Consider the following 15,026-nt stretch of genomic DNA (forward strand, 5'->3'; position numbering starts at 1 on the left):
AAGAGTGGAACAGTGTAGAGCAGAGAGTAGATTCTGTATCTCTGAGGAATAATTTGACACCATAGTAATGAAAATTATTAATTTATTAATTCAACTGTCCTGAATACTTGTACTGATACTACTAATAATATCTCTATCTCTACAATAACACTTCTGCTACTATTACTGCAGTACAACTGCTTACTACACTGCTACTACTGCTACTGCTGCTCTACTGTTAATACCGTCACTCATTAACACAATACTACCAGCAGGAGGCGCTGTCTGCAACTCGACATGGATTGAAACACAACGAAGAAGTCGCCATGCGCTAGCAAAGATCGTCTATTAAGGTGCCTGTATCTGTCACCATGGATACCATTTTTTCAAAGACCCGAGTTGGTTGGTTTTCAAAAACCAAAACCGCTTTAAAACCTATAATTTGCTTCTAATGGAAAATTCGTACAAATACTTTTCGAGTACAAAATTATATGTAGCAGTAACCCGTTGCTAACGGCTTTCCCGTTATCGGAAGTATTTTTTTCTGCTGCCAGAAATTAGGTGCAGAGTTACACCTCTTCTTTAATTTTGGCTCTTTGTTTGAAGCATGCTACCTGACGTTAGCACAACAGACAGCTAGCAGATCAAAAAGCTATTTGACAACTGATTAAAGTAGGATATCTTATGTTACAGTTATACCCATGGATTAACAATACAAGCTTTTAGAGTAGCACCTCCTAAAAACGTTATTTTAGCTAATTTATCAAGTGTTTAGCTTGTGTTATTTACAGTTAGGTTAGCTATGTATACAGAGCTCAACAGCATCCTGAGCACCACTCCCGACAGCTTCACACAGGTAATATTGTGACATCTGTAATTCAACCAGTATGGTGATATGTACGGTAACACTGTGCTTTATTAAAACACTCACTGCCCTCTATGCTTACGTTAATATGTGTAAGTTCCTGTTGTATTTGCTCCAAACTTTAGCAGCTGTGTAGCCTGCAAATCATAAATGACAACGTCCTTATTGTTGTAATGATGTTTGTAACATTGTGTGAACCTACAGGGAGAATTTATCTTGGTGTCAGATAGACAGAGTGATGCGTCTTTCCTCATTCACCACTTCCTCTCTTTTTACCTACGAGGTGAGTTGTTAACACCTGTCAGTCAAAACAGGAAAAACATTTCGTTTAATTCAGGTATAAACAGCAGCTGATGCCATCTGTGTTTTCTGTCTCAGCACGTTGCAAAGTGTGTTTCCTGGGCCTGGTGCAGTCCTTCAGTCACTACAATGCAGTCAGTCAGAGATTGGTGAGTTATACACAAGAAGAGTGTTATTTGAATAAATTTATTTAGCTGTCATTCACCTAAATCATATTGTGTATAATCCCTTCTACTTCCATCTTTAGTTCTTATTTCTTTTCCAGCAGCTTTTGTATTACTGAGTCATGTTGGGGTCAAGATTTATTTCCAGGGTTTTTTTTATTATGAGGTTTTTCCTTCTAATGTTAGCTATTCAGAAATTCATGCATATTCCATCAGCACTGGGTTAAAATGTATATTTTGACAGGTCTTTATTTGATTTTGGCACTCTAGTGGATGTCAACTAAAGAACATATGACTTGAAAAATTATAAATTTGAATCACTGCATTAATTTATTCAGTCTAGTCCTGCCTTATTTTAGCTTTACTTACATTAAATGATGGCAGAAACTGTACATTTTTAAAACCTGTTTGTATATGTGTGTGTTTTGTGTGTTTTCAGGGTGTAAGTCTAGCACAAGCGAAGGAGAAAGGTCAGCTGATATTTCTCGAGGGACTCACAGAGTCATTGTCTGTTTTGTCTCAAGAAACCAACTCAGGAAGTCAAGCCATGGACTTCCTCAGGTGCAGAAAATATCACTTTTATTTTTTATTATATGATATGGTTTCATTGACCCCTTTGTTTTTTTTTTTTACATTTATATATCTTTGCCATCATGGTATCAGGTTGTTACCACTACACTACTTTATCTTTCAATAATATTGTTCTATAACCAATACCAATATATTCATACACTATTCCTTAGCTTATCTCCCTCTCCCTCATGTCTCCGTCCTCAGGGATCCTACAGTCGGCCTGCGGCGTTTGTATGAGTTCATCCGGTCCAGTGTCAGCAGTTCAGGCGGTGGGGAGGACGGGGCAGAGGAGTGGGGACCCCCGGTGTTGCTGGTTGACGATGTCAGTGTACTGCTGAGTCTGGGGGTGAGCGCTGAAGCCGTGTTGGACTTCAGCCACTACTGCCGAGCCACAGTCTGCTCCCAGCTACAGGTTTGATTTTTGCTGTCAAATAGCAGTATGTGAACCATGACAAATTAAAGCTGACACTTACATGGCCAAAATATCTCCACACTCCTGAATGAGATTTTGATTTAACTCTTGTGTTGTCTTCACATTCTGTTTGCTCCGCTTGTCCTCCGGGTCAAAAATGACCCGCCTTCACTAAACCACTAAAATAAAGAAGCTTAATTGAATTTTTATCACCAAATCTAGTTTGCATGAAGAAACAACCTGCCATTCATCACAAACTGTGTGAATATCTGAGTTTTCCCTCTTCACAGTGCAGAAAGACTCCATTTATTAAGTGTACCCCCACTCGTTTTTATCACAACACTGCTGTCATAATTGTCTTCTTTACTAAAGTAGAGATTTATTGTTAATATCATCATTTCTTAAGGTACTGCAGAGGTGGTAAACAGTATTTTTATCAAGAGATAGTACTTGTGTAGCCTAAGAAAGAAGCAGAAATGTGCAGAAAGTAGTTTTGAATGCATTTCATTGGAGGCGCGCCCAACAACAGTCAGGGGTTTTTTTTGCCAGTGAACAGTTATATATTAATTTCTTTACAATTAGGAATTAAACAACAAAATATATATCCCCATTTTTTAACCATTGCTACCACCCAATAAGTGTTTAAACACAACAAACAATAGACAACAATAAAATACACAAAAAGAATGTGAACAACATAAATTAATCAACTAATTAGCACATGTAGGGCAGTACACAACTGTGTGTGCATGGACTTTGCAGATATATTTCTCACATGTGCAGCACACAGTATGTGTTTTACAGGCCTTCATTGGTGGGCAGACCTGTCCCAGCTGGATCCTCAGGTAGATCAGGAAAAGATCCAGTCCCCTGAACAGCTTTCGTGGTTCGGGTTATGGTTAGTATTAGGCTGTTCAGCAGTAAAACGTGCACAGAGAGAACTCGGGGTACTGTCATCTGCAGCACTTTTCCAGCCTCTGAATGTAGAGGCATTAGTGAACAATTCTTTCAAGAAATCTTTATTTTTTGTCTGAAATAGTTTGAACTTGAGTCATGTATGGGGTTGTGGAAAGATGATGCTGCACCTGCAGGAGAAAGTTGTAGTTCTGTCTAAGATCAATCAGTCGGACACAAACTCAATTGCTTGTGTGTGTGTGTGTGTGTGTGTGTGTGTGTGTGTGTCTGTTGTTTTTTAAGTGTGTAACTAACTCTGTGACTGTGATTTTAACTGCCGGGTCAAAAATGACCCGAAGACAATCTTTGTACCCTGATGGTGTGCAGCTTACATGGAAATAGGAACAAAGGCAATATTTCATTTTTTCTAATGTTGGGCTCACTTCAGGAAAAGTCATCGAATTTCAAGTTGAAAAAAGATCATTTAGGGAGTTTTCTCTGCTGTTAAACACAGTGGCGGGTCATTTTTGATCCGAAGACAACACAAGGGTTAAGCATTTTACATACATGCCATTGTCAATCAATACAGCACTGATAATCTCAAGTGGTATTGCTTTCATCTCATGAAATCCTTTAGATTGATTGTATTTATGTATAAAAAATATTTACTACTGGGCTTCAACTTGCAGTAAGGAGGTTAGGCGTCAAATCAACAGTGAACAACTCGCATAAAAAATCTGTCTCTTATCACTGTGACTTTGATTGTGACTGCAGGGCAACACGGTGATGCTGGTACGTTGTGATGGGGAGGAAGTGGTGGACGACGGAGATGATGAAGGCTCAGAGCGACTCCTGAAGGGCCTGACCCACCAGTGTAGCCTCACCCTTCATGTACAGGGTCTCCCAACTGGCTACTGTAGGGACATACACGGACAGGTGTGTGTGTGAACATACATTTTGCAACACAGCATAGATGCAAGAAATTACAGTCGTACACATATCAGTAACTTTTAAAATAGTCATACACATGGCACAATGTGTAGAAAACGTTACATTCAAATAACATACTGAGACTAATATAATGAGAAGCTGAAATCTTTCATTAAAATGTAAGTAAACCTACATTATTCCTTTGTTTTGAGGTGGAGGTGTGTTGGAGGAGGAGACAAGGCGATGGACAAAACACACAGAAGAAACTCTTTCAGTACAAGGTCCATGATAAAGGAGCCTCCTTCTTTGCTCGAGGGACATCCAGCGCTGTTCTCTAATTGCAACCTTCAACATCCTAACGTACCTTTTAACACATGACAACTGACTGTTATGTTTTCATACCAAGACAATACAAATGTTTGTTTGTTAGCTGCCAAAGTGGTTCGCCAGCCATAGCCAAGCTTCATGTTTGGCTGGCTGCTAGTGTCAGTGACCCAGTCTGGACCCCAGACTCTGGAGGAAGGACAAAGTGATCCTGCCTGCTGATAGCCTGGTTTCAGACATCTGAATTGCTCCACACTGTTTTTTTTTTCAGTTCTTCAAATAAAAGAAGTGGATGAATCGGTTTTTTGCATGGTCACAGTGAAATCTGTATATAGATTTTCACATTTTTATGTCCTGCTACCATGGTACATGGTATGCAGTACATTATGTTGTCATGCTGGCTTGTGGACATGATTACATAAGAACAATACATAGTAGAAACTTCATACTTACACCACAGGTTCCCCATAAGGACTTTTCCAATCTGATTTGGAGCACCTTGCTTTAGAAATTTGCATATTGATGAGGGAGCACTGATTTTCCAAAAACTGCTGCAACCCTTTGACACTTTTTGAAGATTACAAGTTCAAACTGATATTAGATCTGTAGCATGTGTTGGTATAAGAATCTGTGATTAATTAATGGACTCGTTTTTATTAAAGATAACTCGAGAACAATCTATAGCAGTAACTCCACACATACACCACAGGAAATCCATATGTAGTACATGATTCATCACACTAGATGGCGCTCTTCCACCGATCCTCACGCTGCGGGGTGAGAGGTCGAAGTGGAGAGGTCTCTGTGGGACTTGACAACCAGTAGGTTTGAAACGCTGCGCCTGCATGTCAGCGTCAGGTTTGGGGGCATGCGAGTTAGCCTTTAGCCAGTTTCCAAAACAAAAGGAATAACACGGCGGTTGCTCGTCTGTTTACCCCGGAAGACCTCACCAACAACTACGTTTGGGGATCTCTGAAGTTTGTCCAGGCAAGTGTGCGAACAGTTGAGCTATAAACCGCTACCATTAGCTGCGATGTGAAAGTTAGCTTCGTGGTGGGGAAAAGCATGGGAGCTGCTGGATTGTTTAATCACCCCATAATGTTAGCAACAGAGGCGTTGTTATGGCTATAGCAGTGAAGCTGCAGCTGCTGGGCTAACGCACCTCCGTTTTGTTTTTATATAATCAGATACGAGCCCCGGACATCCCAAACCTCACTGTAGAACATAACATCGCCCTTGTGCCAAGCAAGCTAACTTTAGCGTTAATTTGTTTTTGGCAACGTTATTAGCGTAGCTCCAAACTACTCCTATAGTTTCTCTGTGACAGCCATGTTAACCAGGTGTTCGTAGCTCTAGCCCCCTGTAGCATTTACGAGCCTGTTTTTATTTAACAATAGCTTATCTGATGAATATGAAATATCATATTAATCTGGATACGAGTTCACTGGATTCGTCAACATTGCTCGCCCACTTGCTAGCAATATTAGCCTTTAGCTGGGTGCTATCACAAGTTGTGTGCCGGAACTGACAAGGTGTAACAATTTGTAGAAACGGTATACTTCCATGCGTGTGTTTAGCTGTGATGGTAATAATACGGAATGGCAATTTTTTTGTATACATTTGTTCTCTTCGTTTTTTTAAATGCACTGGTTGTAGAGTGATGCGAGAGAGCCACTCGCGTAACGTTAGCACATAGCAGTTACTGGGTTTATCGTTAACTTCTACAGTTCATACATTTATTTCACTTAAGTGACACACTTGTGTGTTAGTATCTAACTCCGATTGTTATTACAAAGACTTTAAAACGAGTGTTATGTACTAAAAGTTGAGGACTTCCTGTAAGATGCTTCTAGCTAACGATAGCTGTCTGTTTAACGTTAGCTAGCCAGCAAGTTTGACAGCAGGTTCCTAAAAAGGGGGTTCACTTATGAAAACACATGAACCCCAGTCAAGGCAACTGCGATGCTTATTTGTGCGTCAATTAAAGGTATTTAAAAAAAAACATGAAAAAGTAATTAATTATGCGATTATTAGCATGGCATATTCTAGCTCAGTGGTTTCTCCACCTTTTCATGTCAAAACTACAGAAGTGATGACAGGCCATGAACTGTTTTTTAGTTGAGGTGCAGCAATAGAGCCACTGAGCTCAGAAATGTTTTGGGCTAAATAATGTAAATGTACTCACTTTCTGCTGATGTGTAAACCTGTGTTAGATTGTTCATCCATATATAAACTCTTCTTTGCCAAAAAGAAATCTCACTCATTTATGAAGTTAAAACTACACATCATTTACTGTAGGACCATCCTAGAGCCTTGTTTGGGACCCTTGGGCATCCTTGGCCACTGTTTGGGAGCCACTGTGCTTGCTTGTTCCTGGCAGTTGATGTTGCCACAGAGTTGCATCAGCCCCACCATCCCTGCATGTGTTTACTGTGTTGTGATAGCTATTTCACCATTTTGGCTAGTTTGGCTCCAAATTGTACAGACGGTTACATGTGCCAGAAAAAGATGACTTTTGAAACTTTAACAAGGGTCATGTTCTTTTAAAAACTTGTACTTGATACCCTTTTGTTATAATTGATAAAAAAGATTTAGTATTTATTAAGTATATGTATTTTCTTTACCTTTTTATCTAAAGAATTTGTTAGGAAAGGGAATCGGACAGGTTGTTACACATCACAAATTATTACAGTATGGTTACTGATTGACAGCACAGTTCCCTCTTTTATCATCAGCTCTGGTTGTAAAAGGCTGTGTTGCAGTAATCTGTTCATCCACATCGAGCTTGGACTAATGGGCTTCACTGATCAGAGGGGCATGCTTTCGCATTATGCAATTATGACACTGAATGCAGTCATCTTACGGAGAATTGAGCCCGAAGCTCTCTGGAATGTTTTTGGATATTGGTGTAGTTTTTGTTTTGCAGTAATTCATGTGTAGATATAGATGAGGCCTGTAAATGTATTGCATGATAGAGAAAGTTGCTTATTATGTCATTGGAATCTGTAAACCCTGGAGATGCCTTCAAGCTGGGCATTTTGGGAAGTGTAGAAAAGAGGTAAGATGGCATTTTTGCTATTTCCCAAATCTCTCTTTTCGGTTGTTGTCATTGTAAGTGTGAATGTGTGAGTGTAAATGTACTGTCCTAGTTTTGAAACAGCTTTGATACAGTTCATCCATGAACTGTGAGAACCACTGTGCTCACAGTAATGTTGTTGGCATGTGCCTTTATAAATCCACCCTAATCTGCAAGACACCCAATTAAGCTGCAGAGACCCACAACAATCTCCCTAAGTGTACAACGCTGTGTCTGTCGTGTCCGTAGCTGTGTTTTTGTTTTGCAAGTGAGTGTGCTGGCTTCTCACGTGGGAGCCATATAGACTGCTCTTTGTTACATTATTAGTTGCCTAGCACGTCCGCGCACATGCACATGGTTCTTGAACTGACACATTTTCCATGGTCTTGTCATAAAGATTTATTTGTGGTTGGTTTGTTGGGTTTAAGCAGAAATATTATTTTAACTCGCTCAGCCATAGTAGCTGGTATAGCCCAACAAACACCATCCGGCCAGACAGAATAGGATTTCCAAACAATCGCTGGTCACCTGCCAAAGTGGCTGAAGGGGACACAAAATCACCAGCCTGAGACAACAGTTTACCAGCACTCGGCTTGTAGCTGGTATTTTCTGCCCTGTTTGTGAATTTCAGGTTTTAAAGCCTGCCTTTGTGATGCTTTTGAGATGTGAATGTCTCGGCATGCTACAAAGTTTGTGATAGAGCGGTTCAAGGCTGTGACCAGAGGAGGAGAGAAGCAGTGGGGGGTGGCCATAGGCCCTGAGCCCTGCTCGTTGAGTTTCCGATCGGCTAAATCCCGGATTAGTTCACTGACGGAGATGTTGCTGAGCCTTTGCCAAATCAGGCCCCGCTGCTGCACCCACGTAACTCCACACAGCATGCAGTGAACTGGACAGACAGCTGAGAGATGGAGGCATTCATGGAAAGTTTTCCCTTGCAAGACACTGAGAGGGACCAGAACCTGGCTGAGACTCGACTTTCCTTCAGAAACGGAGAGCAGAGAGGCTTTACTTCAAAGCCCTGTTTTGACCTTTGCAGAACCCATTGTGCAAGCTTGCTGGGACGTTGCGGTGTTTACTGTATAGTGTATTTATAACAGCAGATCAAGAGACTCCTGAGGCGAATTCCTCCTGGGGTATGTTTCCGTTGCTCCCAGGGGGGCGAGCCGAGCAGCCACACACTCTGCCTGAATCGAGAAGGAATCACTATGTTAACCACAAGGCGCCACTTAAGCTAAAAAAACCTGGACATAAACGGCTGCGAGCCAGAGAGATAACCTGGTCCCCCATTAGCAGGTATGGTCTCAGAACCGTGTGAGGCTTGTATGATGGATACAGTGTGTTAACGGCCGATGTTACAGAGCTGTATTTGTTGTGTTGTGGCACGGTTAACAATTAATATGGTGCTACTTATGGACATCATGTGAGAAGCTCAGGCGAGAGAGAGGGTTGGTGCGGATCAGCAGAATGAGACACTGTGCGGCTGCAGTGGGTTTGCTAGGGCAGCCAGTTAAACGTTGTAATGGAGCAGTGTGTAACTACAAACACAGGACAGGCAGAGCTCAACCAGTATGCTGAGCAAACAGAGAGACGAGAGCTGAGATTGAGCAGGGAAGCCGACGGGAGATTGAGCTGATATGGGGAAACTGACTGAACTGATTCTGTTTGAAGTGAGGCGTACCACCCATGAGGCAAAGAGTTCACACATTTCCTCTGCTTGTGTTGACATTAAATCAGTCCGCAGTCCACTGTCAAGCACAGAGTCATGTCAGTGTGCCATGTTGTTTTAAGAAATCAAAATATAATATTGAATTTATGACTTTCAGTGGAATCATAGTGTGGCAGTATGAACATAGTGATTAAGCATTAAAAACTAACAAAAGCAGTAATTTGTTTTACACGTGTGATTTAGTGTAGATTTGCCCTATATGATCTAAACCAGAGGAATAATTTCAACATTATGATACTGATTGTAACTGAAACAATACGGCAATTTATCAAGTAGTTGATCAACAAAAAATAATTGTCAACTATATTGACAAGCAATTAATCAATCAGTAATTTTTCAAACAAAATGCCAAACATTTGCTGATTCCAGCTTCTAAAATGCAAATATTCGACAGGATTCAACAAGATTTTGGAGTGATGGTCAGATAAAATGAGCAATTTAAACAAGTCACCTTGAGCTCTGTGAAAAATTATAACTTTGGGATGATATCGGATATCAGTCCAATACTGACTCAAATAGCTGGATCGGGTATCTGCGTCAATAGGGCCGAGCTATGAGCCATTCAACCATTCAATGCGATTCTACGTTATTCAGTGTTACGTGTTATGCCATGCGTTGGTGGTAGACTCGTACATTTTAAAGGAGAGCTAGCATAGCATGGAGGGAGCTAAAAACAAAGGGACGCCAACAAGCCCTACGGCTGCTTCTAATATCTGCGGAGCCATCGTTTTCGAGAGGTGGCAGTGGCACTGCAAATTTATAAAACAACCAACCTAAACACCGGTGTTGGATATTGAGTATTCACCATCACTAATGAGGAAACGGGACAAGTGTGACCAACATTGCTTCAGGGCTTCCTCATTTAAAATTTATGTATTTACAGCATGTGGTGTCTTGAGTTGCTACTACCTGTGTAAATACTCAGTCTCAAATTACTCATGTTAAAGTAATGTCTTACCTGCTTACTTTATTTAATAAAGGCCAAAACCTTAAGATGATAATTTTACAATGATAGAAAAAATGAAAAATAAAGGACCAGTGAATTAATTTTTTCCTCAATAAGTTATATAAACAAATGATTTTTAAGATTATTGTTAATTAATTTGTCAGTCTTTGGATTTAATAATCATTTCAGCTTTAGGAAATACTTAAAGGACCTCCTGTAAGGGCCCCTGTCTTTCACCTTGGGCAGCTTATCCCTCTGTTTTTCCACCTGAATGAAGAGGAATTTACCCGCTGTCGTGTGACAAAAGGCCGTTATCAGTGAACCTGTTGGCTGTTTTTTATCAAGTTGTGATCAATGAGACTTGTCCTTTGCTTAAGCCTAGCTGCTCAGCCGGAGTTGCGTGTTTTCTACAGGAGGAATGTGTCCACACCTTTTTGGCTGCTGAATGAGCGGTGTGTTTCAGTGCTGTCTGCCATGTGACCCCTGTACGAGCTTGTCTGTAGGAAAAACACACCGCGCCTGTAGTCGGCAACATGTGCCCCGACACTCGGAGTATGTAGCTAATTAGGTGTTAAGGACAGAGCAGCCCTATGAGAACCGGCCTCCGTGTGTGAGTGTGTGTGTTTGTCTGTGGAGATGTACCGCAGCATACTGTTCCGCCATGTTCAGGTGCAAATTTACATTTATATAAAAACCCTCTCCTAGGTTACCGTTTTGTTTTGATGTATTTATTTAAACTTCGACAGTGGGATTTTACATTGAACCAAATGACTAAATGTGCACATCTTATGCAGTGAATGCCTGGTCCAGTAAATTCTGTTGATGATAGATTGATACCAGCTTTATTGATTGATTAATTAATTACTGATAAATACTTGATAAAGATATTGAAGGAGAGTAAGCAAACGTTTCATATTTTCACCTATGTGACATCAGGTTAAATGATGTGTTTGTCTCGCTCCTCCAGGTCCCTGGATGCCCCGCGGCGCACTGTCCTCCGCCGCCCAGTGCTTCCCAATGGCCGGGAGTTGACCCCGCCCACCAGGATGACGCTGCGCGAGCAGCTGAGAGAGAAGATCTCGGCGGCCTTCTACCGCCACGGGCTGCTGTGCGCCTCCTACCCAGTGCCCATCATCCTCTTCACCTCCGCCAGCATCCTCACCTGCTGGTAGGTGATGTGTCTGTGGTTTTGTGTGGACGCTTCTTTAGATTAAATTCCATTTGTTTGATGAAGTGTTGATACAAACTGGTAGAAACAGGGAGCGTCAGTAGGAATACAGGGAGCAATTCTGTAACACCCAGAATGATGATGTAAAAATGTAAAATAACATACAAATAAAAAAAAAAACATATCAGATACAATAAAATGGCCTGGCAGTACAGATCGGAAACTATTAGATTATTTTTCAGCTGTGTTGTGGACAAACATGGGGTGTTTGACATACTTTACATAAGGCTCAATGGCGGAGCAGAGGATTATCCTGCAGGAGTAGTTTGACAAGTTTCTAAGCACATTTTTACACATTTCTTTTACCCTGTCTCTGGCTCTCCATCACACTCTTCAGAAACCCTCCACGCTTCTCTGACATCAGATTACAGGGGAGCTATGTCTGATGATTTCTGTCCAAAACCCCACAATCTGACATTCACACCCACTATCACGCAGAGATCGGCCACCTGTGCAGAGGTCAACCTCTCGCTCAGTTGTTACACAGCAATTTCGCTGCACTTTTTTGCTGTGTACAAACAAGTGCGACACTGTGAATGCCCTCCAGGAGAGACTGTCTGAAAATGTGCACCATTATCCCGCATTTTTAACAAAAGTATCACGTCTCGCTTCTCTCTGTGACGACCGGCTTTTCACCTTTCAAGTGTCACTTTTTGGACATCCTGTTAATTCAAACTAGCTTCTTTTACTTTTCCATAACCTGTCCTTTAGAATCTACTGAAGCTGGTGTGACTGCAGCTTTACTGACACTTTTTAAACCAGTGTTTGATAGTAGAAAGATGTGTAGTCAGGCTCAGCTCATTTGAACTGGCCATCTGCACTCACATAACAGCCCCCCGCTGTCACCAGTGCACAAACACTCGCCTAACACACGCACATCGCCACTCTTGCTAAACCGCTGGTCAAAAGAGAGAACAGGGGTCAGAGAGTTGGCCAGTAAAGGCATTGTAAAACAATCTCAGCAATCTGAAACACACGCATGCACCTGCTGCGTGCTGTCCTCGCAGCATCTTCCAGCAGGGGTGCCCCCAAACAAATGGACGACTGACCGCCACCCGGGGCGAAGTGAAAGAAAAGAGCTGGACGACGGGGATGTTTAAGGCAGGACTAGAGCAGAGGGCTGTGAGAAAATGGCCCTGTGAGAATGCGAGGCCTGTCCCTCCATCTGTCTGTCAGGAGGGGGGCTGGCTCTGCACAAAAGAGGCCTTTGTGGAGGTACAGTGACCTTGGAGAGTGGGGGAGGCAGCGGGAGGGAAGGAACTGAGAGAGGGAGAAAAACAGAGGGGAAGAGTTTTCTATCCAAACGATGACCAGCAAATTTCCAGAGGGGAAATAAGTAATATTTATACAAGAGCACAAAACGACCTCACATGGAGGTTGATAATGTTATTGATCGATACCAGTGACTCAGCAAATACTTGATCAGCTGCTCCTCAGTTTTGAAACCATTTTCAAAATACTCACATAGCAGATACATGTGGAGGTGTCGTCCTGTGATCACAAGGGTCTGATCTCAAACTTCAAAAAGTGGACGTAGAGAATGATTTCATCGTAATTAGCATAAATTCGCACACACACATTTTGTGTATATTCATGCTACAGTAAGTACAGCCTCCCCTCCAGGATTCATTCACTGTCTCACTGCACAGTACACAAAAGGCTTTTTCTCCCATGTGTGCCAGTATGTTACTGTTCACTCAATGGGTCTCATTCACCAACCATTCTTCACAAGAAATTTCTTCTTAAAACCAACTTACGCACTTTTTTACAAAGATTCTGACGTTCACCAGTGTTTTCTTATCTGGGATTTGAGTGCTGACATGATTGAGCAAAATAAGTGGTTATTGCGTTTTCTTCGGTTCTACGGTTATATAATATTATGTTATTTAAATTACAATAATATTTTTGTCATTTATAATATATTTGATTTATTATGGTTTTATAAATGACACTTCAGAACTACTAAAGTTCCTTTTGCGTTTTGATTCCGGTGCTCCGTCTTTAGATTTTCGTTTTGGCATTTTCTCAACTTTCCCTTACGGTTTCTCTTTGTGACTTCTATCTGTGTTTGCACACGACCCTTCAGTCTCATGCACTATTTAAAGGCATTTTCGGGTTTTCAGTTTACCTATGCTAATTAGGGCCAACTGGCACACGCGGAGGAGATTGGCATTCATCAATCTTAAGAACACAGGTGCGCACAGTTCTGCGGTTTAACAGCACGTTCATGAATCTGACGTAGAGTTTTCTTAAGAACTTTCTTAAGAACAACTTATGAAAGAATTTAAGAAAATACTTGATAAGATATTGGTGAATGAGGCCCATTGTACTCAGCGGTTCAGGTAATTAAATGTAAATGTTTCCCTGTGGCAGAGAAAACGTATTTCATGGCAGGTAGACAGGAAAACAACAACCAGTCAATAGATATATTTCAGTTTTTTCTAAGGAAATCTACCTTAAAGGAAAAAAAGAATCCACTTCCTTTTGTTTTTCATTAAGAAAAACCTCATTCGCTGAAGACTTGCAATTTCCAGTTTTAATTATTTACTACTGCTACAGATTTTTGCTGTAAAGGAGTGACACAGGAGCGAACAGGCGGTAAACAAAACTTAACATCTGTCAAGCTTAAAGACACAAAAGTCTCCAATATCTCTGTCGCTGTTTTGTCAACAACAAGCAGCTCACAACCTGGTTGCCGAGTGTCTGATTCTCCTTTCGGAGCGACACAGCGATGTGACTCAGCGGTCGATCTGAATGGGTCAATGCATGTCGGCTTCATGTTTGGACAGGGGAGGGGCATTGACCAGTTTCGGTTGGTTTTGGTTTGTCTGTCGGAGATGGAAATTGATTTAACAATAAATGTGATTTAAACGGCTTGTGGAAAGAGAGAGAGAAGAAAGCAGATATTTATGGGCTAGAAAATGACAGGGAGTGCGTGTGGTCAGAAGTGGTTTGAGTGAAGTGTATGGAACAACTCTGCAGACTGGAGTCTTTGTATACAGTGGCGACCAGAGTAAAAGCTGTTTGATAGGAGTGTCTCAATCCTGCATCGAGTCAACTTCAGTCATATGCACATCTCCTTTATAACAGGTATTGCTCAGCTGCAGCCTTGCTCCTTTTGACGTGCTGTTAAAGTTTTGTAGCAGCGCGGTCTTCAGTGTTACACTATTATATTTGGTTGCTTGGTCTTTGGAGAGGACTTGAATTTTCTCAGACCTCAGATATGACTGGATTGGGACTCTTCTATCGAGGAATCAGATTGCAAACAGGCCTGTGTGCGCCCCCTCCGTCAACACATCGCAGGCTGGCATGTAATTTAAGGTACTGCTGAGAAAAACAGATTGTGACCCAGGCGGTTGCTGTAGTTAGTGTGACAGATTAATCCAATCCAATTTTATTTATAAAGCCCTTTTTAAAAACAACACTGTTGACCAAAATGCTTTATGATAACGATAAAATACAAAAAAAAAGACATAAAACACGTTGTTTTATCTTTGGTCGTGATGAAATGTGAGGTGAACAGTACAAACATGACATTGATGTTACAGTCATCTACCATGAATGTGCTCTTCCTTGTATTTGATTGGACAACACAGCACCTTGCCAGAT

General features: G+C 41.4%; 2 protein-coding genes and 1 long non-coding RNA gene across 3 annotated transcripts in view; 2 read left to right on the forward strand and 1 right to left on the reverse strand.

Annotated features, from left to right (window-relative positions):
- Positions 1–590: 590 nt before the first annotated feature.
- elp6 (elongator acetyltransferase complex subunit 6) lies at positions 591–4,744 on the forward strand. The gene is made up of 7 exons (XM_022746188.1): positions 591–835; positions 1,049–1,127; positions 1,223–1,293; positions 1,748–1,869; positions 2,086–2,293; positions 3,962–4,123; positions 4,330–4,744. Exons 1-7 carry the CDS (start codon positions 782–784, stop codon positions 4,453–4,455), a joined length of 822 nt encoding a protein of 273 aa, XP_022601909.1. The 5' UTR covers positions 591–781; the 3' UTR covers positions 4,456–4,744.
- LOC111222456 lies at positions 2,782–6,784 on the reverse strand. The gene is made up of 3 exons (XR_002665134.1): positions 6,627–6,784; positions 4,311–4,481; positions 2,782–4,101 (listed from the first exon to the last, which is right to left on the reverse strand). It is a non-coding gene; the product is annotated as an uncharacterized LOC111222456 (long non-coding RNA).
- Positions 6,785–11,156: 4,372 nt separating this feature from the next.
- scap (SREBF chaperone) overlaps positions 11,157–15,026 on the forward strand; it is a 30,715-nt gene continuing 26,845 nt past the window's right edge. Inside the window, exon 1 of the mRNA XM_022746181.1 lies at positions 11,157–11,357. Within this exon, the coding sequence (XP_022601902.1) occupies positions 11,236–11,357 (122 nt within the window). The 5' untranslated portion in view covers positions 11,157–11,235. The remainder of the gene's footprint in view (positions 11,358–15,026) is intronic.

Source organism: Seriola dumerili, unplaced genomic scaffold (assembly GCF_002260705.1).
Source record: "Seriola dumerili isolate Sdu_G_001 unplaced genomic scaffold, Sdu_1.0 BDQW01000092.1, whole genome shotgun sequence".
NCBI lineage: Eukaryota > Metazoa > Chordata > Actinopteri > Carangiformes > Carangidae > Seriola > Seriola dumerili.

Bases quoted from the DNA above. Each gene is read 5' to 3' on its own strand.
- elp6 (XM_022746188.1), top strand. From the start codon at position 782: ATGTATACAGAGCTCAACAGCATCCTGAGCACCACTCCCGACAGCTTC. The intron at 836-1,048 runs GTAATATTGTGA...GTGAACCTACAG, and splicing joins CTCCCGACAGCTTCACACAG to GGAGAATTTATCTTGGTGTC. The intron at 4,124-4,329 runs GTGTGTGTGTGA...CTTTGTTTTGAG, and splicing joins GTAGGGACATACACGGACAG to GTGGAGGTGTGTTGGAGGAG.